Source organism: Schistocerca nitens, chromosome 1 (genome assembly GCF_023898315.1).
Source record: "Schistocerca nitens isolate TAMUIC-IGC-003100 chromosome 1, iqSchNite1.1, whole genome shotgun sequence".
NCBI classification, from domain to species: domain Eukaryota; kingdom Metazoa; phylum Arthropoda; class Insecta; order Orthoptera; family Acrididae; genus Schistocerca; species Schistocerca nitens.
This window is the reverse complement of record NC_064614.1, coordinates 527,566,357-527,592,543: the sequence shown is the minus strand read 5'-3', so window position 1 is coordinate 527,592,543 and position 26,187 is coordinate 527,566,357. Positions and strand designations below refer to the sequence as shown.

Genomic DNA, 26,187 nt, shown 5'->3' with positions numbered 1-26,187 from the left:
TCAGAAATCTCAAATTCCTGAGCCTGGTGAAAAGGGAGAGCCACTAGAAATGATTGGAAGCTCCCCAGATGTTTATCATCACTCCTAGAGAGTAGCAAGATGCTACACTCATGATATGTTCTAGTGCCCTATGTTTTACATTCTTAATAGGCCTTTACATCTATAAGTTTCATTGATTATGATTGAGTCCAGTCAGTTCTCTATGGTTTCTTGCTATTCCTGGATTAGTGGTGTTCCATTTGTCAGGGATTGTTTCCTGCATTAGATGCTCATTCAAAAGTCCACTCCCACTACTAAGATCAGATTTAAACCACTCTCATGGTTATAATTGTTGTCAGGATAGCTACCTGCCCAGAGGGGAGCAGAAGTGCCTACTTGTCTGGGAGGAAGCAGGAGAGCAGCGGTGTATTCCAAAATTGGTGGGCTCAGAGTGGATGACAACTATGTGTTGCAGTAGCAGAGCAATGACATAAGAGTATCAGAGTCCAACTATCAAACTCACTATAAACCCAAACAATAAATGACAAATATCATATTTCAAAACAGCCAAGAGCTACTAACAAAATAATCTTTATTTACTACTCATTTTGATCTTCTGACTTCAGCTAAAATTATTTACAACAGTGTACAAGGCAACATTCTTACTTTTGTGTCAAATAAAATAAAATAAAAGCTTCCTGCATCAATAATTAATCAGTTTTCATATCCTGTTAATTTTACTTTTGTCCACTGATATACTAGGATGGCATGTTTGGCTTGCCTAGGCAAAACAAAATACATTTCATCCAGTTGGTGCCCCACAACTGATAAGTATTTGAAAAATGTCATATTCTAAAATTATCAAGAGCTATTGATGAAATAATTCAATATTGGCCTCCAGTTCCAAGCTTCTGATCATCTTCAAGTATCATAAAATTATTTACAATTGGCCACCTGGCAAAGTTCTTACTTTATTGCCGAATAAAATAAAAGATCCTGCACCAACAGTTTATCAATCTTCATATACTGTGAGTAATACTTGTCATAACTGACAAGGGCATATCAACAATTAAGAATACTGATTAACATTTGATGATGCAAGATGGCTTTTACCTTATTTGATGCTACAGTAAGAACAATGCCCAAATAATTTGTGACACCTAACAGTGGAAAATCTGGGATGGGGTTCCACAAAGATATGACCATCAACAAGCTGTCTACGCATATCACTGGCAACCACCGAATTATAGCCAAGAGACAGCTGGAAAACCAGTTGCTGAGGCTGCTTGCAGCACAGCCTATTTGACTTCAGCAACTCCTCATCCCATCTGGGCTCTTCCCACAAGCAGCAACTTTGCTGAACCACACTGGTGTGAAAGTTCTCTGCAATGCTTCCTTCATTCTCATAAACCCCATGGCCTCATCCTTCACAAGTTCCTGTCCTGCCTCTGTCTATCCCTCTCTCTCCTCCTGCTCCAGTGCAACACATGCTTTCTATCTATCCAATGCACCTATATAGTCTTTTTCCTTTGTCCACACCTCTCCTCTGCCTTTCTGTTCCCCTGCCCTTCCCCTCCTCTTCACAAACACAGCCACCCCCAATGCTGTCCCCGTCAGTCCTTAACCTGTCTGTACCATATCCCCGTATGTATCCACAGGCAGCACTAGCCCTGTACCCTACTCTTCTGTTCCATCCTCACCGCAAATCTTTTCTGTGCCCCCGATACTCACCCCAGCACAGATTGCTGCTTATCTCAGGCATAGTAGCAGTCAGGAGCTAGTGGTCAGATGTGACACTGGCCACATCTGTGTATGTGTAAGTTGTGTGAATGTGTGCAAGTTTCCTACATCGGATGGATGACTTAGCCCAGTATGTTAATATCTCTAGCATTCTTTTCCATTGGGCCTGTCTGCAACTCAACACCATCTGTATGTCATATGCATTCACATGACACATAAAGTGTCTCTATTAAGAATTACTGAAGCAACAAGATGCTGCATATCATTTAATGAACAGAAATACTGACAATCACAATCACAAGATTTTTTTTCAGAGGACTGCAACATGCATTTTTAGTCAGTTAGTCAGCATCAGTTATACATTCAGACTATTATCCAGAGGCGTCAGTTTCTCCTTACAGAAATTGATCTAATTTTCATGAATTAGGTTTTACCAGTTATTGAATGCGGGCAAACAATGATAGAAGTGTATTTTAGGAAGACCCAAAATGGATAAAGTTACAAAAATATGAGTGATATGGTAAGAAAATACCTAGAAGGGTACTTGGCCAGACTGCTCCAGAGATTATGTGGATAATGAAGGAAGATTGGAGTTTAACGGTTGGCATATGATGTTTCAAGTGATTGCTGTATCAAGCAGAAATCTACAGATACCAGTCTTTGAATGCTGCCCCCTGTTTTGGCCGGAACCGAGGTTGGAATCTTCCTACACGTCAGTCAGGAGGCCTGAAGATGATGTAATATATCATCAAAACTAAATCCCAATAAAATAACAGTTTGGAAATTAGATGGCTGAAAGGTTTTTGCTTTGACATTCTGTCTTTAATGTGCCATCATCAGTGATGAGCAATGAAACCTACACTGGATACTATGGGGAAAGTGAGGGTCGGGCAATCCTCATTTTGCACAGTGACTTCAGAAATTCATAATAGCAAATATGTTTCAGGGCAGGAGAATATTGGATGAAATGACATTTTATTTGTTGTTATATCCTACACTCAATGGATCTGGGACTGGTGTATGGAACGTGAGAAATTTTCTAGTAATTAAACTGGCAGGTTAACTGCAAGGAGTGAAGGCCCCAGTGAGACTGGCATTGAATCTCTGTGGCAAATCTTCAGTCACATATATGTTTTCTACAAATATCTTTAAGAATAATAAGGTTTTCAGTGATTTTAACTTGGTTGAGTAATACAGATGACTAGCTTTAGTCCATTATTGAAATTACAGTACAGCTGTAAACTGCAAGACTATGTAGTTGGAGAATGACTGTCCACTTGTGCATATTATGGCTTTATTCAGTCTTGCACCTGTTGATAGTAAGTTTCTCTGTGTATTATTTTCTGTATTTTACTATAAAATATTTTAACAATCTCTGTACCATACATCACTGGGCTACAAGATACTGCAGAAAAGTTTAATTTATTAAGTAGATATGTGGTGCTTGTCATTTAATGGCAGTGTTATGAAAAAGATAGACTGCTACTCATAATATAAAGGAGATGTTGAGTCACAAACAGATATAACAAAAAGACTATTAAAAATGTGAGCTTTCAGCCAAAAGGCCTTTTTCTAAAGTAGACAATGTAGAAAAAACACATGCATTCATGCAAGCTCAATTCACCCATACAAGCCCACTGTCTCAGGTCAATGAGGACAGACTGTGAGCAACTGTGCATGATGGGAGAGGCAGTCAGGGTGGTGGGGCTAAGGAGGAGGCTGGGGTGGGGAAGGGGAGGGAAAGCAAGGTGGGGGTGGGGGACAGTAAAGTGCTGCTTGTGACAGCAACTCTCACCTTGGGCTACCACTATCCACCACCTCTACAACAGCCTACAAACCTCCCCCACAACCCCCATAGCAGTCAAAGACTGCCTTGCAGACCTACTACATTTATACACCCCTCAGAATCTCCCTCACACCACCATACAGAATCCAGAACCTAAATAGACTCACAACACAACCATGAACCTTTCCTCCTAAAGCTGAAGTCCCACAGAAGTCTCTGTCCTTTCCAAGGGCCTTACCTTTTGCTCCATTCCCAAGTTCAATCATACTGGACTTCTTCACTACTTCTCCCAGTCCCTACAGTGAAAACACTTTTTCATCACCAACTCTACCAATCAGACTCAACCTAAAACCAATGTTTGAACCCCTTCACTCCTCCTTCCAACTGTGATCCACCCCCACTGCCCCCAAATCACCCCCAGTTAACATTTCTCAATTTCTTACCTTGCCTTACCATCATTCCCTAAATTCCTCAACATGGAACCTAATCATACATCTGCAGAAAGAACTGCAATATACCCTCTAAAAACTGATCCTGACCTTAAAATCCTACCTGCCAACAAAGGCTCCACTACTCTGGTTCTGAACCGCAGGGATTACCAGGTAGAAGGACTCTGCCAGCTGTCAGATTCATCCACCTACAACCCCTGCTACAGTGACCCCATTCCAGAAATTTAATAGGATCTCCAGTCTCTCCTCAAATTCCTAGGCCCATCCTAGAACCTCTCCTCTAAGTCTGTCTCCCTCCTCACTCCTATCACTCCCTACTCTCCAACCTTCTATGTGCTTCCTAAAGTCCATAAACCTAACCACCTAGGATGCCCCATTGTAGCTGGTTACTGTGCCCCCACTGAGAGAATCTCTGCTGTTGTAGACCAACACTTTTAGCCTATTGCCTTAACCTATCATCCTATATAAAAGACACCAACTATTTCCTTCATCGACTTTCCACAGTTCCTGTTCTTTACCACATGGCATTTCACTCGTTGCTATTGATGCCATCTCTCTTTACACCAACATCCCTAATGCACATTGCCTTGCTGCTGTTGAACACTACCTTGCCCAATGCCTGATTGATTAGAAACCTATAACCTCTTTCTTGGTCACCTGTTGCCCCCCCTCCCCTCCCCCTTCCACACCCGTCTAACCTCCTGACTGCACCTAATGCTCTCACAAGCAGCACTTTTCCATCCCCCACCCATACCTTAACATCCATTCCTCTTCCTGCCCCAGCCTCCTCCTTACCACCATCACCCAGATTGCTTCTCCCATTATATACAGTTGCTTGCAGTCTGGCCTCAGTAGCCAGAGACATTGGTCACATATGTCTGAGCTTTTCTTGCGTGAATGGGTGTGTGTTGTTTACTTTACTTTAGAAGAAGGCCTGTTAGCTGAAAGCTTATCTGTTTAACAGTCTTCTTGTTATGCCTGTCTGTAACTCAGCATCTCCTCTATATGGTAAGTAGCAATCTATCCTTTTCATACTATCATCATTATTCCATCCTGGATTCCCCATTGTTTGTTGTTGCTTGTTATTTGTTATTTATAAAATTAAAGATTTCTTACAATGCTGAAAATAATTTTCTTTATTATTTTTCTGTATCTGCTACTGCATTGTACCTTTTACATTGACATTAGACTTAACAGCCACTGCACTGCATTGCAATGTGTTTGTAGACAAATCTCATACTTTTACAGTGTACACAATGTGTCGTTTCTGTGGCAAGAGGATACACAAAAACAACCTCAGTAGACACATTAAGGACCGTCATTTGCCAAATGAAGCACGTGAATGTCAATACTGCAATAGAGTGTTCCGCACAGAGAACAGTTTGCAGAGTCATCTATCAGTTTACCACAGATCACAGTACAAGAAAGCAAACACAGGGATACAGTAAAGCATTGTATGGCAGCCAAGTGTATAAAGGTGGCAGGAGTTCTCTTTCTTTTGACTGTCTTTCAGATGAACACCTATGAAGGTAAGTCAAAAATTATCTGGACTTTTTTGTTTATGTGCACAGAAGCTGGAATTTCCTAAGTACCTTCTTTAAAAGTCTCTGTCTTTTTAATGAACTTGATCAGGTGGTCCAACAGTTCTAAACCCAAATGATTAATGGTTTCTATGGTGAGTTGACCAGTACACATGTGGCATTCGTTTCTATGCTACTGCATGTTTTATTTATTTTATATAATACACACCAACAAACTGACTGAATTGATGGCTTTGAAATGCAGTTGTTTTGAGGATCTTTTAAAAATGGCATAATATCAATGTGACTATGATTGTTTAAGAATAGCATTCCATATCTAGTTTTACATTCTTATGGATGCTGAAGCCAGGAATTAATAATAAAATGAACTACCCACATAATAACAAACTGATTTCAGTTAGGCTAATATCATCTAAAAATACATACACACTGATCATTCATACGTATTGCATGAAGAGCTGCTATACCCAGAAGATGACTGTAGCATGAATATCACTTTACCTAATACCTTGGCTCATTCCACATTCCTGTGGGTTCTTCATCTTGGGGGCATCTATAGAACATAATGAAAGAATGAATGAATGAATAAATGAACACCTAAGCAATGAAGCACTGCTTCACAATTTCACGCGTAATTTTGGAACGTCACCATTGTTTTCTTTGTAATTGAAAATTTTAAGATTAACTGCTATTCCACTAGTGGTCCACAACACATCAGTTCTACGAACTTTGGCAATGCTTCTTTCATTGTTTCAGAATTGCCAGACACTTAGCATTCTCCTATAAGTCCATCAAACTTTTATACAGTATTACACTAGAAGCAAACTATTTTCTGAATAACAATTTATGATTGATCAGATACCTCAAACATGATTGCTGGAAATTTGATAGCAACTGAACGTTGAGACAGTTTTATCTTTTACTACAGTTTGCATCTGTAACCATTGATTAATCAACACTATTAGTGGCTACTTCATACATACATTGGTTTTAATATTCTGACAGCATTTTCCTCCATCACAAATAATGTAAGTTTTCAATACAGTTCACATGCTTTAATAAGAAAAGTTCAAGTGTATAAGCCACAGCTACATTTCCTTGAATATATTATTGTCTTGGGCTCTTCACAATCACCATTGTCAATGTTATCTTTCAGTAGCCCAACAGGTTGTTTGAGTCCTGCAAACGGCTTTGTTTTCAATGTTTCCTTGATTGGCTTGGCAGTTCCAAGTGTTCCCCCCCCCCCCCCCCCCCCCCCGCATAGTCTGAAATCATACATGGTGTTAGATCCATGTTCAATGTCCTATAGCTGTCTCACTTAGAAAAGTTTCATCTAGATTATTGTTGTGTTTGATTAAATGCAAGCAGATATCATATTTGCACCTGTACTTTACAGTGTAACCTCTGTAACCCATTATCATGAAACAGATTTACAGAAACCAAACCCATTGTGGATAACATGACTGGTTGGCACTTCCAATAGTCTTCCCTGCATCCACTGGAGTTATGATTGGAGTTGGATCGATGTTAATGTCCTATATCTGTCTCACTTAGAAGGGCTTCATCTAGATTGTTGCTGTGGTTGACCAAGTGCAACAGGTATAACATATTTGCACTTGCGCTTTGCAGTAAGCTCTGTTACCCACCATTATTAAACAAAAATTACAGAAACCAAACCCATTGTTGTTAATTTGACTGGCAAAACTCTGACTAAACAGCAGTCGTCTCACTGCCTTAGTGATGTTTACTTGCCAGTACTATCTCTCTAGTTGTTGCACATTATTGGCTTCCATGAACATTGACAGGCATCTGTTCCCCTCTTTGTACAAAAGGTTTGTCAATCATTTCTAAACTTTTTGTTCCACTTGTACACTATTACATGAGAGAACATAATTATCATGCTGTGTTGACAGATAGCAACAGTGCTTCCAAACACAGAAATTGAATGAATGCTCTTTGATCTTCCTTTGTGCAGACAGATAGTGGGGCAAACAGTGTTATGTTGCTACAGCAGCAAGTGAACATACTGAGAACAAACTTTTATATAGTGACCAAACTTCATCATGCATGTGTGCATGAAGCTGGTACCTATGTACACATATATTATATAAAAAGTCCAGATACTTTTTGACTAACACTTGTATTGCACTTACTTTCTGATTTAGGAAGAAACTACCTTTTTTACTACCACTGCTTTCACATGCAATGAATTTTTATGCTGTCAGCCTAGGTCACTCGCATGTTTCCAACTCCCAATCATACAGTGCAGTGCTTTGCATTCTGAAACATAGCTTTAAATATTTTACATTAATGATAACACAACCAAAGTTGTATCTTTTGATCATAATGGAGTACATAATCTGTTGTAAGTCTTATTCAAGAAGGTATCCAAAATACTAACACCGAGAACTAACATCACTAATTTCAGTGTACATTTATTGTATAAAGGCATATTTTTGAGAACTTTCAGGTGTTTTACAAGTATTGTACATTACATATTTCATAATAAACTGACAATTGCAAGTTACATTTGTGCATTTTACAAATGTTGGCAGTAATATCTGGTTTAGAATGTAAGTTCCCCTTAACTGTAGTTTAGATATGTATGATCAATATTTCTACTTTTTTCTGTACACTGACCAGTTTGTTCTAAGGAAGCATTGGGAAGTTTATAACTGTGACCCAAACATAGGTCTTTATGAACCTGACTCCTGAGGCTTAATAGCATGTCCCATGCATATGGTATTGTCTGCATTTGTCATAAACTATCGCTAATTTTGAGTTTGTTACATGCATTTATTAGTGAACCTTATATCAAAACACAGTTTCAAGTCTCACTGTTCCATGTTGCTTGGGAGAATCAATAAGTTTTATTTCAATTTCTTTTTTAGTTATTATCACTTCAGTTGTTATAGGGAACTTGTAATCCTAGAAGCATAAATTAGAATCAGCAAATTTAAAGTCATTTGTTTAATTTACGAAGAACATTGCACCATCCACAATGCATCTTCATTGTGAATGGTATTCTCATTCACAGGATGAGTTATATACTTTTTTGTAAACAGCTGGATATTGACCTGATTGCTGTCAAGCAATTAGAAGTTGCTGCAGGTAGATATGTTTGGTGGTGTACCAAAAGACATGAAACAAAAGTACCAGTGGTACCCCAAGTACTATAATTTTCCTTGGATTCTATCTCCTCTCCAGGAAATACAAAACCTACCCCCATTCATGAGTTGTCTGTGAGTGGTGTATCATTGGTAGGTGTAATAACCCTGTATTAGGGTGAATTACAAGTACTACAGCCATTATCCCAAAGAACAAAGTTTAGGTGCTGTCTGTCACTGAAACTGAAACAGTGCAAAACACGTCATCTGTTGGGAAGCCTGCTGTTTCCCACATCAGGTGAAACCAAAGATAAAATTGTCAGCAGTACTCAATTGGATAAAGTTACCTCCAAGTAATATTGCATGATTGTGATGCTTTCATGCTCTTTCAGAACCTGGTTGCATTAATTAAGAATTTGCAAGTATTAAAAAGAAAAGTCACAAAACACTGTAGCTCATGAGGGACACAGCTAGATAAAATGAATTAATTTCCTTGATTACTAAACAGAGAAAAATTTTGGAATCATTGATAGTATATGTGAAAAACTGTTTTTAGATATTCTTGGGTGAACGGAACACTATAGTAAGGGAGAGACTAGAATTACTGCAGAATACAGACAGAAAAAAAGAAATAACAGGACACAAGGCTCCAAGAGTTTTGTACTGGATGTAATCTGATTGTGGTTGTACTCTGTTCTAAAACCAGAAGAAAATATTAACTTTTGATGACATGGTATGGCTTTAATCTTATTTGAGCCTACCTTTCTTGTATAGACCTTTGTAAATAACTTTATGATACCTAACAATCTATGACAAAGATCTAAGATGGATGTCTGCATGGGCATTATCACTAACAAGCTGTCTGTGCACATGAATGGTTACCATCATACTACAGCCAAGAGACAGCTGGATGACTAAGTTGCTGAGCATGCAAGTGCTTCAAAGCCCAAGTCATTGGGGTTCTTCTCACTAGCACAAAATTTTCTAAATTGCATTATTGGGAACTATCTCTGCAACATATCCTTCATTCCTGTAACTTCCCTGGCCTCAACCTTCACTAGTCCTTGTCATCCAACTGCCTGTGCCTTTCCTTGCTCCCACTCCAGCCTCATATTCACCTATCATAGTTCCCCTTCTGTGCTTCCTCCCCCCATCTCCCCTGCATCTTCCACAGCATCACCTAGCAGACCACCATCCTGCCCCTGCCATACACCTATGCGCTGCCACAGGCAGCACTACGCATTTCCACACACCCTGCTATTCCTCCTCTTGTCCCTTCCACACTTCACACCTCTTTTGTACTCACACTACTTATCCCAGCAGAGATCATACTCACAGCAGCCAGGTCTCAGCACCCAGAGAGGTCAATGGCTTTGTTTGTGTGTCAGTTGTGTATGTATGGCATTGTGTGTGTTTTTTTAATCTGAAGGATGACTTTATCGAATAGTATAGTCTACTTTTAAATGTGCCTGTTCACTGCTCATCATCTCCTATATGTGATGAGTAGCACTCTATGCTAATTCATGTTTTATTAAACTTGTAAAACGATCAGAATATTGGAACCAGTTGTAAATAAAGAAATATTTTGTCAGCAGTTCTGGGAAAATTTGAAGTATGATGTTTTCAAATACTTAGAAGCTGTGAGGCTTCACCTGTACAAAATATATCAACCAATATGTTCATTGCCAAATGGGTAAGTGCCAAGTGGCTGAGTTCCATATAGTCAGCCCTTGTAGGCAGCTCTACGTAAATGGCAAGTTGGTGATGAAGCTACAGTCATCCACAGGGCTGTTTCTTTGTGCCAGAACCACCCTAGTGGACAGGCTCCACTGACTGTCCTCTTAGTCATGGAAGATTGGCCTGTTTACGGACCATGTGTTGACCCCTCAGTAACATAAGTGCAGTAGTGGTTAACGTGCTGGAGGTTGGACTACTTTGGTGACAAATGCCTATAAGCAATGGAGGATAGTTACAGTAGGTTCACCTCTACTTAAGTTGCTTCAACAGAAAAATTTCATGATTTATAATTTAACAGATTATCATTTTCAGTTATAAAGGAAAATTTATTTTTCCCTATTGTATATTAGAAAAGTCTGCTTTTATTTTATAAACAGTAGCATAAATTACTAACTTAAAACATTTTTTTATCATTGTTCTGTCATACTTTGCTGATACGATGTTATAGTTCCAAGTAATGTGTAAATCTACTCCTGAGCAATGGCAATTTTATTTACAACTTACTAGGGAACATTCACAAGTGTCAATGAACCATCGTGATGAAACCTGGTGCATGTGTAGAGGGGGAAAAATAATGCAATATATATTTCTTTGCTTGTGCCCTATTTCAATTTCACTTTTAAGGGGAAAACACAGCCAAAAAGGTAATTTGACATGTTAGGATTAGAAGGAATGTCTTCAAAATAATGACATAAAAAAATGTTTCTCAAATAAAGATTGATATGTAACTAACAGTCTTGAAAACTGTCTAATAAAATTTTGAAATAACTTTAAATTTTGCAAAATACCCCACCACCATTAACTAATTTTTAAAAATGAAAACTTGTGTTACAACATAAATTAAAGAAGCTTTCAAACTACACACTTCCGTGTGTAGCTAGCAAAGCTGGTTTCTGAAATATCATTAAAAAATAAATAAACTTTACATAAAGTGCTGTCAGAGTATTTTCAACATGCCTAATTAAAATATCTAAACAGTCATTACTAGGCTAGTTATTTATTTTACTTGTATTTGTTTTATATTTTGAACAGTTATTTTACATTTTTTAAACTGTTTCACATATGTATATTCTGTTACTTGAAAAATAGTAACTAACTCATTATTATGCAACAAAATCATTGCAATAATGATAGTATGTAAAGAAATGTTTAAAACATAATATTTACTTACACCACACACATTAAATGAAAGGAATTTCTGCATGTAATGTACACAACAGAGAAAACAATATAAAATAAAATTCAGAGGATTTCAAACTATAATGGGTGATCCTCTAAGTATCCTGATTTGTGTCAGACATATTTCAGTAAATTGGTAAGCTAAGGACTGATTATGTACTAGTGACTCCAGCTTGGTTATATTGTTTCTCAAGTAGAGATTGGTGTCCAAATCATTCAGCAGAACCAGATATGAAAATCTTCTCACAAAGTTCTTCCAACATTGAAAGCCATACACATTTCACGACTGTGCCTGTGCTGTTAAGCTCTTTGGATAGAGTGCTTGTAATGGTACCACCAACCGCCTTAAACGGCAATTGATGTTAACGTTATACCTCTGCAAGGAATTTTTAAGTAGTTGTGACCGTGATATAACCTAATGGAAACAGAACAATCAAACTGGAATTTGTTTTCAAACACTCCAGCAAAATACAACCAACAGTAAACAGTGGGTCAGGAACAGACATTCTCCCAGCACAAAATTAAGTTGTAAAATTGCATATTTAAACTGGTTGGCAGCCTAATTAGGCATTCTTGTGTCAAGCAAAATGATATGTAGGCAGTACTAAGGCTTACCTAACCTTCCTTGACAGCCACACTAAACTCTTTCCTTATATCTGTTCACACTACAACACAGTAACCTATACTTGCAGATAAATGTTCTACTAACTAGTAAGTCAGATAAACAAATGGCCAATTAGATGGTAAACAGTAACATATACCTCTCAACAACACGCACCTTAAATGAACTAGACGCAGCAGTTAACAGAACCAGTCACCAACACACATGAAACAAGTAGCAATACTAAACAAGAAAGAAGCATGAAATGATTCTGATTTAAATTAGGGGGCCTGTTAATGACCATACTCCATAATTTCATTTCTTAGTACAGAGTCTCTACACCTGTGCATTAAACAACTTTCATTACAGTAGCTAACACAGTAAATATTTCTTTCTTAAATTTGGTTTGAAGTGATTAAACAGAATGCAAGTCTAACTACACTGGATCTGAAGGAGCCTTTGCATTGCTTCATTAACAAACTAGCCTGGTACATGAGGGCCCTTATGCTTTCATCGTTTGAAGAACCATGCTCATTAACAAAACTATTCCAGTATGATGAGGAATGGTAAGTATTCTTCCCATTAATTATTAAAGAAGTAAAGCACAACAAACTATAACTCTTTAAATAACAAATGTGCTTTGAGAAGCAGTCTTTTGACCTACTCAAAACTATAATTGGTTGTGCAAATGACAACATAACATTAAATTCAAGTTCAACCACTTTCTTATAGTAAATTAGGACACTCGGAATTAAATTCACTAGGATAGGATTTCTATCCAGGTTTTTGATTTGGGATAATCATGGCTGTAAGATAGAGTTTTTAGCAACACCCCAATTATTATTAAAAATCAACCAAATTTCACAAATACCTGATCCATTTACAGAGTGACAAATATAGACAATTTAGTGGAAGGCTGATGGTACTGGTGGTGTAATTTGCAGTGGCTATTAACCTGGCACTGATGCAGTCATAGCAATACTGTTGGCCTTACCCTGTTACATATCTTCTTGGCGTCATAATTATATCTACAGGACCAAAAACCATGCCATGATAATCGTATCACCAAATGCAGCATCCAAGGCCCATAAATACTGCCCTTAAGATCTTCTGGCCTCAAAACTCCAGGAATATGAACCACAATGATCCACTACTGCTAGCGAAATGTTAACCACAGCACTGCTCAGCCCAGACTCCTCACCTGTCACAAAGGATGAGTTGCCACTTGCTCGACAACCACACCTTTTCCACTCCGCCAGGATATTTCCATAGCTACAGGGCTTCCCCACATCTTTTACATTCAACCCTACGTTCCCTAACTATGGACCAAGTCATTTACAGTACATTATACAAAAATAATTCCAGTAGTTATTTAAATTCACAAATACATTTTAAACAACATTGTTCAAAAGTTCACATAACTGAAATTTGTATACATAATCAAAGAATTTCCATGACGGTTACAGCATTCTACATAAGCAACACTACAAATTGACATAGGCATATTGATACAGATACAACATAGGTTGAAAATAGGTGTTACATGCTCTATGTGGTTTTTTCACATAGACAGCCCTAAGAATCTAACAATAAAGCAGATTTTTCTCCCTCACTGGGAAGGTAAATTTCTTTCAGTTATCTTTTGACCCAGTCTGACATTTGCTTGCCAGATTTCAATGCTGTACAAGCATATTTGGGGCTTCAAATTGAGATCCTAAAATTCTCAGTCCAAATGCACCATTAATTTCTTTTAAATCTATGAAAATGCAGGTGGTTAGTGTGCGTGGGGGGGGGGGGGGGGGGGTAGCGGCAGGCAGGTGGGAGAGGGGTAGGAGTGGGAGGTTGAGGGAAGAATGGTTTAACCATCATGCCTGAGAATGAGAACAGGAAACTTATCCATCTGGTGACCCAGAAGTACTTGACAGCACAGGTGCAGATATGGTATGTATATGGCTTTCAATGTTGAGAGAACCTTATGAGAAAAAATTTCAGATCTAGTTCTGCTGAATGAATATGACTAATCTCCACTTGAGAAACAATACAATTATAATGCATTCACTAGTACATAATCAATTCTTTTCACCACATCTTACCAATTTACTGAAAATATGCCTGATACAAATCAGGATATTTAGAGGATCACCCACGACAGTTTGAAATCCTGCCGAATTTTATTTTATATTGTGTTCTCTGTCTTGTATGTTATGTGAAAAAATTTCATTCATTTAACATGCATGGTGTAAGAAAATTATTTTATTTTATATTGTGTTCTCTGTCTTGTATGTTATGTGAAGAAATTTCATTCATTTAACATGCATGGTGTAAGAAATTTATTTACAAACTGTCATTATTGTCATGATTTTGTATCATAATAATGAGTTAGTTATTAAATCCAATTAACAAAATATAAATGTGTGAAGCAGTTTAAAAAAATGTAAAATAACAGTTCAAAGCATAAAACAAATACAAGCAATGAAAATAACTATCTTAGTAAAGAATGTTTAGATATTTTAATTAGGTATGTTGAAAATACTCAGCACATTGCTTACAGCTTATTTTCCAAAAATGATATTTCAGAAACCAGCTTTTTACACAAGGATGTATGTAACTTGAAAGCCTCTTTAATTTATGTTGTAACAAAAGTTTTCATTTTTCAAAATTAATTAATGGTAGTGAGATATTTTGCAAATTTTCAAATTATTACAAAATTTGATTGTAGAATTTTCAAGAATGTTAATTACATACCAACTTTTATATTGGAAACATTTGTTATGTATCATCATTTCAGAGCTATTTGCTTCAAACATAGTATGTCAATTACCTTTTGGGATGTGTTATCCCTTAAAAGTTACATTTGGTACAAACAAACAAAATATGTATTTAATTATTTTGTCTCCTTTACACAACCACCAAGTTTCAGCAAGATTGACACTTGGAAATGTTGCCTTGTTAGTTATAGAGTTAGAGCAAGCTGACAGTTGTAGAACTCTTCTATGTTCACATAAAAGAATATGCATCAGTTTGTTTAATTATTAACAGTATTTTCATGTGCATTGGTATTGGATAACACTTATAAGCTATTTTTAATTGCTGAGTATGGGCTTTCAGGATATAGTCATTCATTCATAACTGAGGACAGCCTCACATTTAACATTTAGAGGATACAGTTAGTATTAACGTTGAATTCATTACTGTGCCTAGTAGCTGGAAGAAAGCAGAGATATCATCAATCTGCAAGAAGAGTAGCAGGAGTGATTAACAGAATGACCATTGATATTACTGACATACAATTGTTGTCAAATCTGAGAACATATTCTGTGATGACACATGGTGAAGTATCTCAAACAGAATGACATTCATTCCAGCCATCACAGAGTCCATGAATGTTGATCATGTGAAACCCATCTTGTACTTTTCACACAAGACATCCTAGAGTCCACGAATCAAGGCAATCACTTGGATACTGTATTTCTTGTCTTCCAAAATTCAAAAGTATGATCATACTGAGTAGCAAACAAAATTTTTGACAGGACTAGTGTTTTATTGGTAGGGAGAATGGAGAATGTTACATCAGATGGAGAGTCATCGGTGTAAGTGGAAGTAATTTCAGCAAGCCCCAGGAAAGTCTGTTGGGACACTTACCATTTATGTTTAATTTTAATGACTTGGTTGACACTGTTAACAGTAACCTCAGACTTTTTGCAGATGATGCAGATATCTATAACGAAGCAACGTTCTACAAGTGTTGCCATCAGTATTCTGTCAGACGTTGATAAGATTTCAAACTGGTTCAAATGTTGGCAACTTGTTTTAAATACTAATAAATGTAAAATTATGCTCTTCACAAAATGGAGAAACATAATATTGTGTGACTACAACATCAATGAGTGCACCCTCATAAGAACGTTGGACCTTGGTGTGGTCAGGTGGCTTGCATGCCTCAGTCATAGAGACGGTCGTACTGTAGGTGCAATCTAATGGAGGAGTATCTGTTGAGAGCCCAGTGAAATGTGTGGTTCTTAAAGAGGCACAGCTGTCTTTTCACTGGTTGCAGGGGCAACAGTCTGGATGACTGATTTAACCCTGTAACATCAACAACGTGGCCTTGCTGTGTTGGTACTGCGAACAGCTGAAAACAAGGGCAAACTACAGCAGTTATTATTCTCAATGGCTTCCAGCTCTACTGTATGGATAAAAGATGATGGCATTCTATTGAGTAAAATATTCAAGAGTTAAAATAGCCCTCAGGAGGATGTTGTCAACAGGAAAAACAAAACTTGCAATCTACATGTCAGAGTGTGGAATGCTAGATCCCTTAATTGGATAGGTAGGTTAGCAAATTTGATAACAAAAATGGAAAGGTTGTAGTTAGATATAGTGAGGATTAGTGAAGTTCAGTGGCAGGATGAACAGGACTTCGGGGCTCATGAGTTCAGTGTTAAGAATAAAAAACAAAAAAGGATAATGCGGGAGTAGATCTAATAATGAATAAGAAAGTAGGAATGCATGTAAGCTTCTATGAGCAGTATAATGACTGCTTTATTGTAGCCAAGACAGACATAAAGCCAACACCCACTACAATATGTGCAAGTTTATATGCCAACTAGCTCCACAGATGACGAAGATATTGAAAAAATGTATGGTAAAATAAAAGAAATTATTCATATAGTTAAAGGGGAGAAAAATTTAATTGTAATGGGGGACTGGAATTCAGCAGTAGGACAAGGAAGAGAAGAAAAATAGTAGGCAAATTTGGATTAAGGAATGAAAGAGGAAGCCTGGTACAATTTTGCACAGTGCATAATTTAATCATCAATAATACTTGGTTTAGGAGTCATGAAAACATATTGTGTATGTGGAAGAGACCTGGAGACACCAGAAGGTTTCAAATTGATTATATAATGATAGGACACTTCCAAGGACAGGTTTTCACTCTTTCCACAAATTATTGGTAATGAACTGTAGATTAAAACTGAAAAAATTGCAAAAAGGTAGGAAAATAAGTTAATGGGACCTGGACAAGTTGAAAGAAGTAGAGGTTGTTGAGTTTTGGAAGGAGCATTAGACAACATCTGTCTGAAACAGGAGAAAGGAATACAGTAGAAGAAGAATGGCTAACTTTGAGAGGAAAAAGTGTAGGACCAAAGAGGTAAAAAGACAAGGAATATTAGAAATCCTTGGATATCACAGGAGATTCTGAATTTAAGTGTTGAACACATAAAATATGAAAATGCAGCAAATGAAACAGGCAAGAGGTAATACAAATGTCTAAAAAATGAGAGTGACAGGAAGTGAAAAATGGCTAAGCAGTGATGGTTTGAGGCAAATGTAATGATAAAAAAGCAGCTGTGACTAGGAAAAGAGATATATCATCTACATGAAAATTAAAGACGCTTTTGGAGAAAAGAAAAGCAGATTATGAAAAAGCAGATTATGAATATCAAGAGTTCAAATAGAAAACCAGTACTAAGCAATGAAGGGACTGCTGAAAGGTGGAAGGAATATATAGAGGATGTATACAAGGGAAACAACCTTGAAGACAGTTTTATAAAAAGGGAAGAGGACATAGATGATGATGATGATGATGGGAAATGAGATATGATCTGCAAGAAGAATTTGATAGGGCACTGAAAGACGTAAGTCAAAACAAGGCACCTAGATTATATGACACTCCCTCAGAAATTCTGATATTCTAGGGAAAGGCACCCATAATAAAACTATTCCACCTGGTGTGCAAGATGTATGAGACAGGTGAAATACCATCAGACTTCAAGAAGAGTGTAATCATGCCTATTCCAAAGAAAGCAGGTACTGACAAATTGAATGTTACTGAACTGTCAGTTTAATAAGTCATGGTTGCAAATTACTAACATGAATTATGTACAGAAGAACAGAAAAACTGATAGAAGCTGACCTTTGGGAATATTAGTTTGGATTCTGGAGAAACATAGGAATGCATGAGGCAATAAAGACTGAAACATAGACCTAGGTTAATAGCTTTTGTAGCTTTGGAGAAAGCCTTTGACAGTGTCAACTGCACTATACTTTCTGAAATTCTGAAGGCATGAGGAGGAAAGTACAGGGAGTGAAAGGATTTATATAACTTGTACTGAAAGCAGATGACAGTTATATGAGTTAAGGCAAATGGCAGGGAAGCTGTGTTTGAGAAGGGACTGAGACAGGCTTGTAGCCTATCACCGATGTTATTCAATTTGTACTTTGAACAAGCAATAAAGGAAACCAAAGAAAAAATTGGAAAATTGATTCAAAAACAAGGTGAAGAAATTACAACTTTGAAGTTTTCCAAGGTCATTGGAATTCTGTCAGAGACAGCAAAGGACTTGGAAGAATAGCTGAATGGAATGAACAGCCACTTGAAAGGAGGATAAAAGATGAACATTAACAAAAGCAGAATATCAGTAGTGGAATGTAGTCAAATGAAATCAGGCAATGCTGATGGAATAAAATTAGGAAATGAGACTAAAAGTAGTAGATGAGTTTCCTATTTGGACAGTGAAATAACTGGTGATGGGAGAAGCAGGTAGGATATAAAATGTAGACTGGCAATGGCAAAAAAAGTTTTCTGAAGAAGAAAAATTTGTTAGAATCAGACGATGAAATATCCAGGGTGGAATAATGACAATATTATGAAAAGGATAGTTGCTTACTTTTGACAGTCTTTTTGTTGTGCCTATCTGCATTTCAGTATCTCTGCTATTTGGTGAGCAGAACAATATTGTTAACATCAAATATAGATTTAAGTATTAAGAAATCTTTTCTAATGTATTTGTCTGAAGTGTAACCTTGTATGGTAGGGAAATGTGGATGATAAACTGTTCAGACAAGAAGAGAATAGAAGCTTTTGAAATGTGGTGCTACAGAAGAATGCTTAACATTAGATGGGTAGATCATGTAACCAATGAGGAAGTAATGAATAGAATCAAGGAGAAAAGAATTTTAGAAGAAGGGACTGATTGATAGAACACATTCTGAGACATAAAGGGATCATCAATTTAGTATAGGAGGGAAGTGTGGTGGGCTAAAATTGCAGAAAAAGGCCAAGAGATGAATACAGTAAGCATATTCAAAAGGACATAAGTTGCAATAGTTATATGGAGATGAAGAGGCTTGCACTTCTAGTATAATGATGCATGTAATGCCTTACTTTTGTTTTTCCCTCTTTGTACAGGATTCTGTGATAGACATTTGAAACTATAATTTATTGTGACCAGTGTCTCTTATCTTAAAAATTCATTATTGCAGCATTGTTTTGTTTGCCATCATTTATATATTTATTCATTCATTGATTAATACATAGGGTTCTGTAAGTCTCTTCATGAAGGAGAGCTTTTGGGGTTGTGGCACTACTGAAGTTATATGTTAGCAAGCAGAAAGAGCCTTTGCAGACTACTTCTGTGGAGCTCACTAAGGACAAATAATGAGTAGCATTAATTGAGTAACACAGATAATGAAAAGAGAGTCAAGGTCCAGATGTTTCAATTAACTGTAGAGGTAGTGAATAATAATACTTTTTTTATTTTGTTTTTGAATATCTTGCCCTATCAGTGTCCTATCTGATGCCTATGGGCAACCTGTTATAATATTTGCACTGGAAGAAACTTCTTTCTGAACCCTAGACAGAAATGTATAGTATGTTAAAAAATTTTATTTTTTATGTTTTGGTTGTGAATTGCAGACTTCATCTTAAATTCACTCTTGGTATTAACCATATGTAGCAGCAGGTGAGTACTTGTTTCGGAATGTAAGTGTAAAAATTGATAGGTCCTTGAAAATGTTCCTTTAAATCATTCAGTTTCAATATTTCACAATTCCATATAGCTTTCATTTGAGGAATAAATACTTTTTTGACAGCAGCTGTACTCTCCAGATAACTGTGCTGTAGGACAGTCAAAGTGTACTAGCAGTCCCATTTGCAGGTCATAACAATGAGAGATATTTCTAAGTGCAAAGCAGGCAGAACCAAGCTTCTTTGTTAACTTATCCACATTCTGGTGCCAATTCAGTTTGTTATCTACCCAAATGTCAAGGAACTCTACACATACAGTGTCAGCCCAGTGTAGTCATTGATCGTCTGGTACTTGTAAGTCATTTTCATCTGTTTGGAAGTTTGCTGAGAGCTAGTTGTAAGCTTGTTGCATTCCTCTGGCTGTGCCTGCACATGATCAGTATACTTGTGTACTCAGCAAGGATCATATTTTGTGAAGAGTCATTCAGTGTCCTACATAAATCATTTATGCAGGTGAAGAATGGGAGTTGGCCAAGCACTGAACCTTGCCTGACATCATATTTAGTGTTTCCAACTCTATGGTTAGTCTTATCATAGTAGTATTGTTTGTTAATGTGACCTCACATTTTCTGCTGTTAAGGTATGGCCTTACCTATACAATGAAAACACATTTAATGCTTTGTCATTGTAGTTAGTCTAGAAGAATATTATATTCACAGAAGATATCAGCAGTTAATAGTTTCTTGTTTAGTTGTATCAGGATTGAGCTCATGAGATCATATATTGCCCATTTAGCAGAACTTGTGTAAACCCTCACCATCAGTCTTGTAAAGGCCTTGTCGCTATTGCTGTGCAGCCCGAGTTGCCACTGCTACAGTAGGCCAAGTCTTTGAGTTCGTTATATTTCTCACTGCCACCCTTAACCAACTATGCCCCAGGGTCAGGTAACAGGCAATGAGAATGAAGGTTCTACAACAATCCAATAGATTAGTAACAGAGTCACAGGAATGAGTTATAAAGGTATACTTATCTTTGTTTCTTGATGAGTAAGAGGTCTACAACACTACTTGTAATATAACACAAAAAAGGCCCTCAATGGCTAAGTACAAATAATCATAGTAAACTTCACAGTACATAGCAATTGCAGTTTACAACAACTGTCTGTTCACTTTTAAGAGTTCACTAAATGACGTACCCTGTCTAAGTTAGCCCTGGACGATGATTTGTAAGCAAGTGAGTGAGCTTCTGAGTGGGCTTCTGTTTGTTGTTGTCTGGTCATTGGGGGATTGTAATCGGCCAGCAATTGCACCACCCATGCTGTTGGTGGAACTTACGCAAGTGCTGAGTCTTTATGACACTGGCACCAGCTCGCATCTTTGCTCCTGGGGTATTTTTGCCCTGGCTGTGTCTTGTTTGGATGACACAACAAGAGTAGCCTTTACAGAAGCTAAACTGAACAGTTGTGAAAAGGTTATTTGCAGAGAAATGGTTCAATATTCTGTTGTCAATTACCTTCTTAAAAATTTTTAAAAACACATGAATGACGGGAAGGACCTATAGCTAAAGGTCAGTTGCTTACCTCCACTTTTATAAATGAATATTATTATAGCATTTCAGACTACTACAGTTCATACTGTTGTAGACACTCATATGATTCTCCGGATTTACCAGCCATAAAACTCTTTGTTTCATTACAATCCAGAACCACTGAACACAACACAGCGCCAAATTCCTTCTCATTTTAGCCCAATATCTAACAGTGTGAACAGTGTGAGGAAGAGGTTTGTGTGTGAGGGGACAGGGGGGGGGGGGATGGTGGCAGAGAGGGGGGGGGGGAATTCACCAAAAATACTTTACAATAGGTATCTATTACCTACACCGTATTTAACTGAAAGAATATAGTTTATATCAAGTTTGTATATATCATTTTACTATCAGGAAGGTCATGTCCTTATATACGTGAATACTTTCTGTATTCATATTTTAGTAGTTTTTGACATTGGCTAGTAACACCAGAAAAATACAACAAGCTTAAGGTAAAATGCTAGTGGCAGCGTTTAGAGCCATCTGGCATTTAGAGTTCCAAAATGAAGAGTGGCAAATGAATAAAACAGTTTTGAGGCTTAGGAAAACTTGTTCTAGGTACATTTGTTACTAGTCAGTGTCTATAACATAGCTTGTTTAATCTTGTAAGTAATTTAATTATACATCCTGAGGCATCAAGGGATCACCAATTTAGGACTGGAGGGAAGCGTGGAGGGTAAAAATTGTAGAGGAATACACTAAGCAGATGCAGAAGGATGTAGGTTTCAGTAGCTACTCAGAGATGAAGAAGCTTGCACAGGATAGAGTAGCATGGAGAGCTGCATCCAACCAGTCTCTGGACTGAAAACCACAACAACAACAACGACAACAACAATTTAATTTTACCATTATGCATGTGTTTCTTTTCATTTCTCTTTTTTATTACTTTGATGATATCAGTTCTGCATATGTTGACTGTTAGACAGTAAATATGAGTTCTGTGCACTTAAAATCTCTAATTTGTTTGAGAACAGTAATAGGAAATAGATAGATTGCTACTCGCTCTAAAGATGACCCGATGACCCAATGAGCTGCAGACAGGCACAATGAAAAGACTGTTACACATTATAGTTTTCAACAAAAGTATTCTTCACCAAAGAAAACACCCACACATTCACACAAGCATGCACACCTCACACACACATGACCACTACTGCACGTAGCTCTGACCAGAATGTGTCTTTCAGGTGAATAGCAGTCTGGATTGGAGTGGGGGAAGGGGGAGGAAGAGCAGGGCACAGGTGGGGAGAGAGAAGAGCACTGTCTGGTGGGACACACGTTTATTAGAGACTGCTGGGCGCAACATTGAGAGCTGGTGGGAGATGGGGTGTGGTGGTAAAAACAGGGAGCAGAGAAGGAGAGGAGCGTTAAACAAGAGGAGCAGGGAAGGGAAAGGACATGCAGGTACATTGGCATAAGGTGCCACACAGAGAGAGTGAGCGAATGTGGAAACGGAGGAAGTGATAGTGCAAGGAGGTGTAAACTGTTTGGTGGAGGGTGTAGGGACAATGGCTTACCATAGGTTGAGGCCGAGATAATTTCAGGAGCAGAGAATACATTGTAAGGATAACTCCTCTGCACAGTTCCAGAAAGATGGTTATGGAGGGGGAGGATTCAGATGCCCCGTGTTGTGAAGCACCCATTGAAATCTAGCACATTGTGTTCAGCTGCATGTTGTGCCACTGGTCTACCGGCAATTTGACTATAGTTTGACAGAGGCCATTCATCATGTTGGCAGCCTTAACAATGCAAAAACCTGTGCAACAGTTGCAGAAAAGTTGGTATACAATGTAGCTGCTTTCAGAGGTGGCCCAACCTTTGACGGGGTAAGTTGAGCCTGTGACAGGACTGGAATGGGAAGTGGTGGGTGAGTGAATTGGACAGTTCTTTTACCTTGGTCTTCCATAGGGAAATGATCTTTGTGGTAGGTGTTTGAGCTAGGAATGGTGTAGGGATGGACTAGAATGTTGTGGAGGTTAGGTGGGTGATGGAACACCACTTTAGGAGGGGGCATCGTGATAAGTAATCAAAGCCCTGATGAAGGATGTGGTTCAGTTGCTCCAGTCTGGGGAGGTATTGGGTGATGGAGGGGACACTCTTTTGTAGCTAACTCTTGGGGATGGTAAGAGAATTGGGGATGTGTGGGGAAATGCCATGAGAAATCTGTTTGTGGACTAGGTTCGGGCTTAGTACCAGCCTGTGTAGGCCTTTATGAGATTTTCAGCATTATGTGAAAGAGAGTCTTGTCACTGCAGATACACTGTCCCCAGTTGGCAAAGCTGTATGGGAGAGATTTTTTGGTGTGGAAGGGACAGCAGCTGTCAAGATGCAGGTCACAGGTACTGTTGGTGTCTGGTGGTTTTGACATGAAGCAAATGGGAGACAAGGTGTTGAAGTTGTGAAGTAATCAGAATAGTGTGACTGGTCTGTGAGTCCAGATCATGAAGATACATCAACGAACCTAAACCAGACCAGGGGTTTGGGGTCCTGGGATGCAGGTAAAGCTTCTTCTAGATGGCTTTAAACAGATTGTAATAGGAGGGTGCCATGTTGGTGCCCATGGCTGTGCTGTGGATGTGTTTGTATACCTTCTCTTCAAAGAAGTGGTAGTTATGTGTTAGGATAAATTTAGGTGAATGAGGAATGAGATAACGGCTTTGGAGTCTGAAGGATGTTGTGAAAGATAGTGTTCAGTTGCAGCAAGACCATGGGCATGAGAGATGTTGCTGCATATGGAAGTGGTATCAATAGTGAACAGTAGGGAAACAGGAGGTAAAGGGGTGGGGATGGCAGAGAGTTAGTGAAGGAACTCATTGGTATCCTTGATGCAGGAGGCTATATTATGTGTCGTTAGTTGGAGGTAATCCTTTGAGTGGGGGTGCTATAGACAGATACAATGGGGCATCCAGAATTGTTGGGTGTGTGAATTTTGAGGAGCACGTAGAAAGTGTGTGTGTGTGTGTGTGTGTGTGTGTGTGTGTGTGTGTGTGTGTGTGTGTGAGTTTGCGTAGTGTCATAGGGGTGAGGAGGGAAATGGATTCAGGGGACAGGTTCTTGGAAGAGTCTAAAGCTTTAAGCAAGGATTGGAGGTTATGTTGGACTTCTGGGATGGGCAGAGTTTATCAGTGAACCAGTCAAACAATTGGCAGAGGCCCTCCACTGGGTGGTCACTGTGATTGCTCACAACATTGGTGGAGTCTTTGCATACAAGGTGGATTGCAGTAGCCACCAGAAAGATCGCCGGAGGTGCACATCAGCACGGCGCGTCACGGACGGTAGTAGGCGCAAGTAGAGTCCCGTCCACCAGAGGGCACGCGAGAATTCGGCTGCAACCTCTGCCAGCGGAACAACAACAACTCAGGCAGCGTGGGCCGTGCCCAGCCAGTTTACATCGGGCATGCCTATGAGACAGTTCTCGGTCTACTCTGAAGGCGACGGAAAACATGAACCGTGTTACTACACAATTGGCGACGAGTAGGGTCGTTCTTTCACGTGTTGCGTTGTTGTTCCGGTTTCGCGGCTTATCCGTGGCATGGAGGATTTAGAGCGGGTTTTGGTGGAACAGCAGACGGAGCTCATGGCCACCATGAAACAAGTGCTTCCGGCGTTGCTCTCCACGCCGTCTGCTCCGGCGCCGTTTCCTCCTCCCTTTCCCCCGTATGACGAGACGGCAGAGGATTGGGACGCGTATGAACATCGCCTTCGGCAGCATTTCCAGGCGTTTCATGTTGCCAATGTGGAGGTATGTCATGCTCTTTTCTTGTCTTTGATATCTCCCTCGCTGTATCAAGTTTTGCGGCAGCTAGCGCCGTTGCAGGAACCCTCATCCTTGTCTTTTGACGCATTGTGTTCCTTACTGTCTTCCTATTATCGCCGCCGCACGCATGTTGTGGCGGCTAGGGTCGAGTTCTATCAATGCAAGAAACAGCCCCATCAGTCTTACCGGGCGTGGGCTGCTACCCTGCACGGTCTTAGTCGCAAATGTCATTTTGTCACGGAGCAGTCGCAAGAGTCGTATGCCCATGTTATGGTACGCGACGTCATTGTTCGTTCAGCCCCTGATAGGGAGGTCCGGCAATGGGCCCTGCAGTTAGAAAACCCTTCCCTCAAGGAAGTCCTGTCCATTGCTCAATCGTATGAAGTCTCTCACGCCGCCGGTCAACAGCTGGAAGCTTGGTGCGATGTCGCGGCGGTTCAGGGCGGCGCGGCCGCGTCCACTGCGTCCGGGGTGGACCACGTGCGAGCGGTACAACCCGGCCGTTACGGCCGCTCCCGCATGGCGCGTATACAGAGTTCCGGCCGCCGGCCCCTGTTACCGTCCTGTGTGTCATGCTATATACATCACGATCGGTCGGAGTGCCCCCAGCATTGGGCCGTTTGTCGCAAATGTAATAAAAAAGGACACATTGCTAAAGTTTGCCGCTCAGCCTCGAAAGACTCGAAGGAAGCAGTTACAGAGGACATGGACGTTGACATTCAGGAAGTTTCATCGGGCCAGGCTCCCGTCGCATCGGCCCACAAACTCTTTATCGAGGTGTCGGTCCGGTCACGCCGATTACAACTGCAAGTAGATACAGGCGCGGCGGTTTCTTTGTTGAATGCACAAACTTACTCCGACCTTGGGTCGCCCCCATTGGCGCCAGTTTACCGGCGTCTACGCGGTTATGGTAAACAGTTCAATTCACTACCGACGTGACTTACAAATCAGTCACTCGGCCTATTACTTTTATTGTTGTC

General features: G+C 39.1%; 1 protein-coding gene across 4 annotated transcripts in view; it reads left to right on the top strand.

Annotated features, from left to right (window-relative positions):
- The window catches only part of LOC126253413 (broad-complex core protein isoforms 1/2/3/4/5-like), a 492,630-nt gene that overhangs the window by 452,315 nt on the left and 14,128 nt on the right, over positions 1 to 26,187 (top strand). The window contains exon 7 of one of the 4 annotated variants that reach the window (XR_007545956.1): positions 5,203 to 5,483. The exons of 2 other annotated variants lie outside the window; for them this stretch is intronic. Coding sequence is in view for 1 of the 2 variants with exons in the window: in XM_049954799.1 (XP_049810756.1) it covers positions 5,203 to 5,402 (200 nt within the window). In the remaining variant the exon portion in view is untranslated. The remainder of the gene's footprint in view (positions 1 to 5,202; positions 5,484 to 26,187) is intronic. One more of the 4 variants, XM_049954799.1, reaches the window with a different exon arrangement.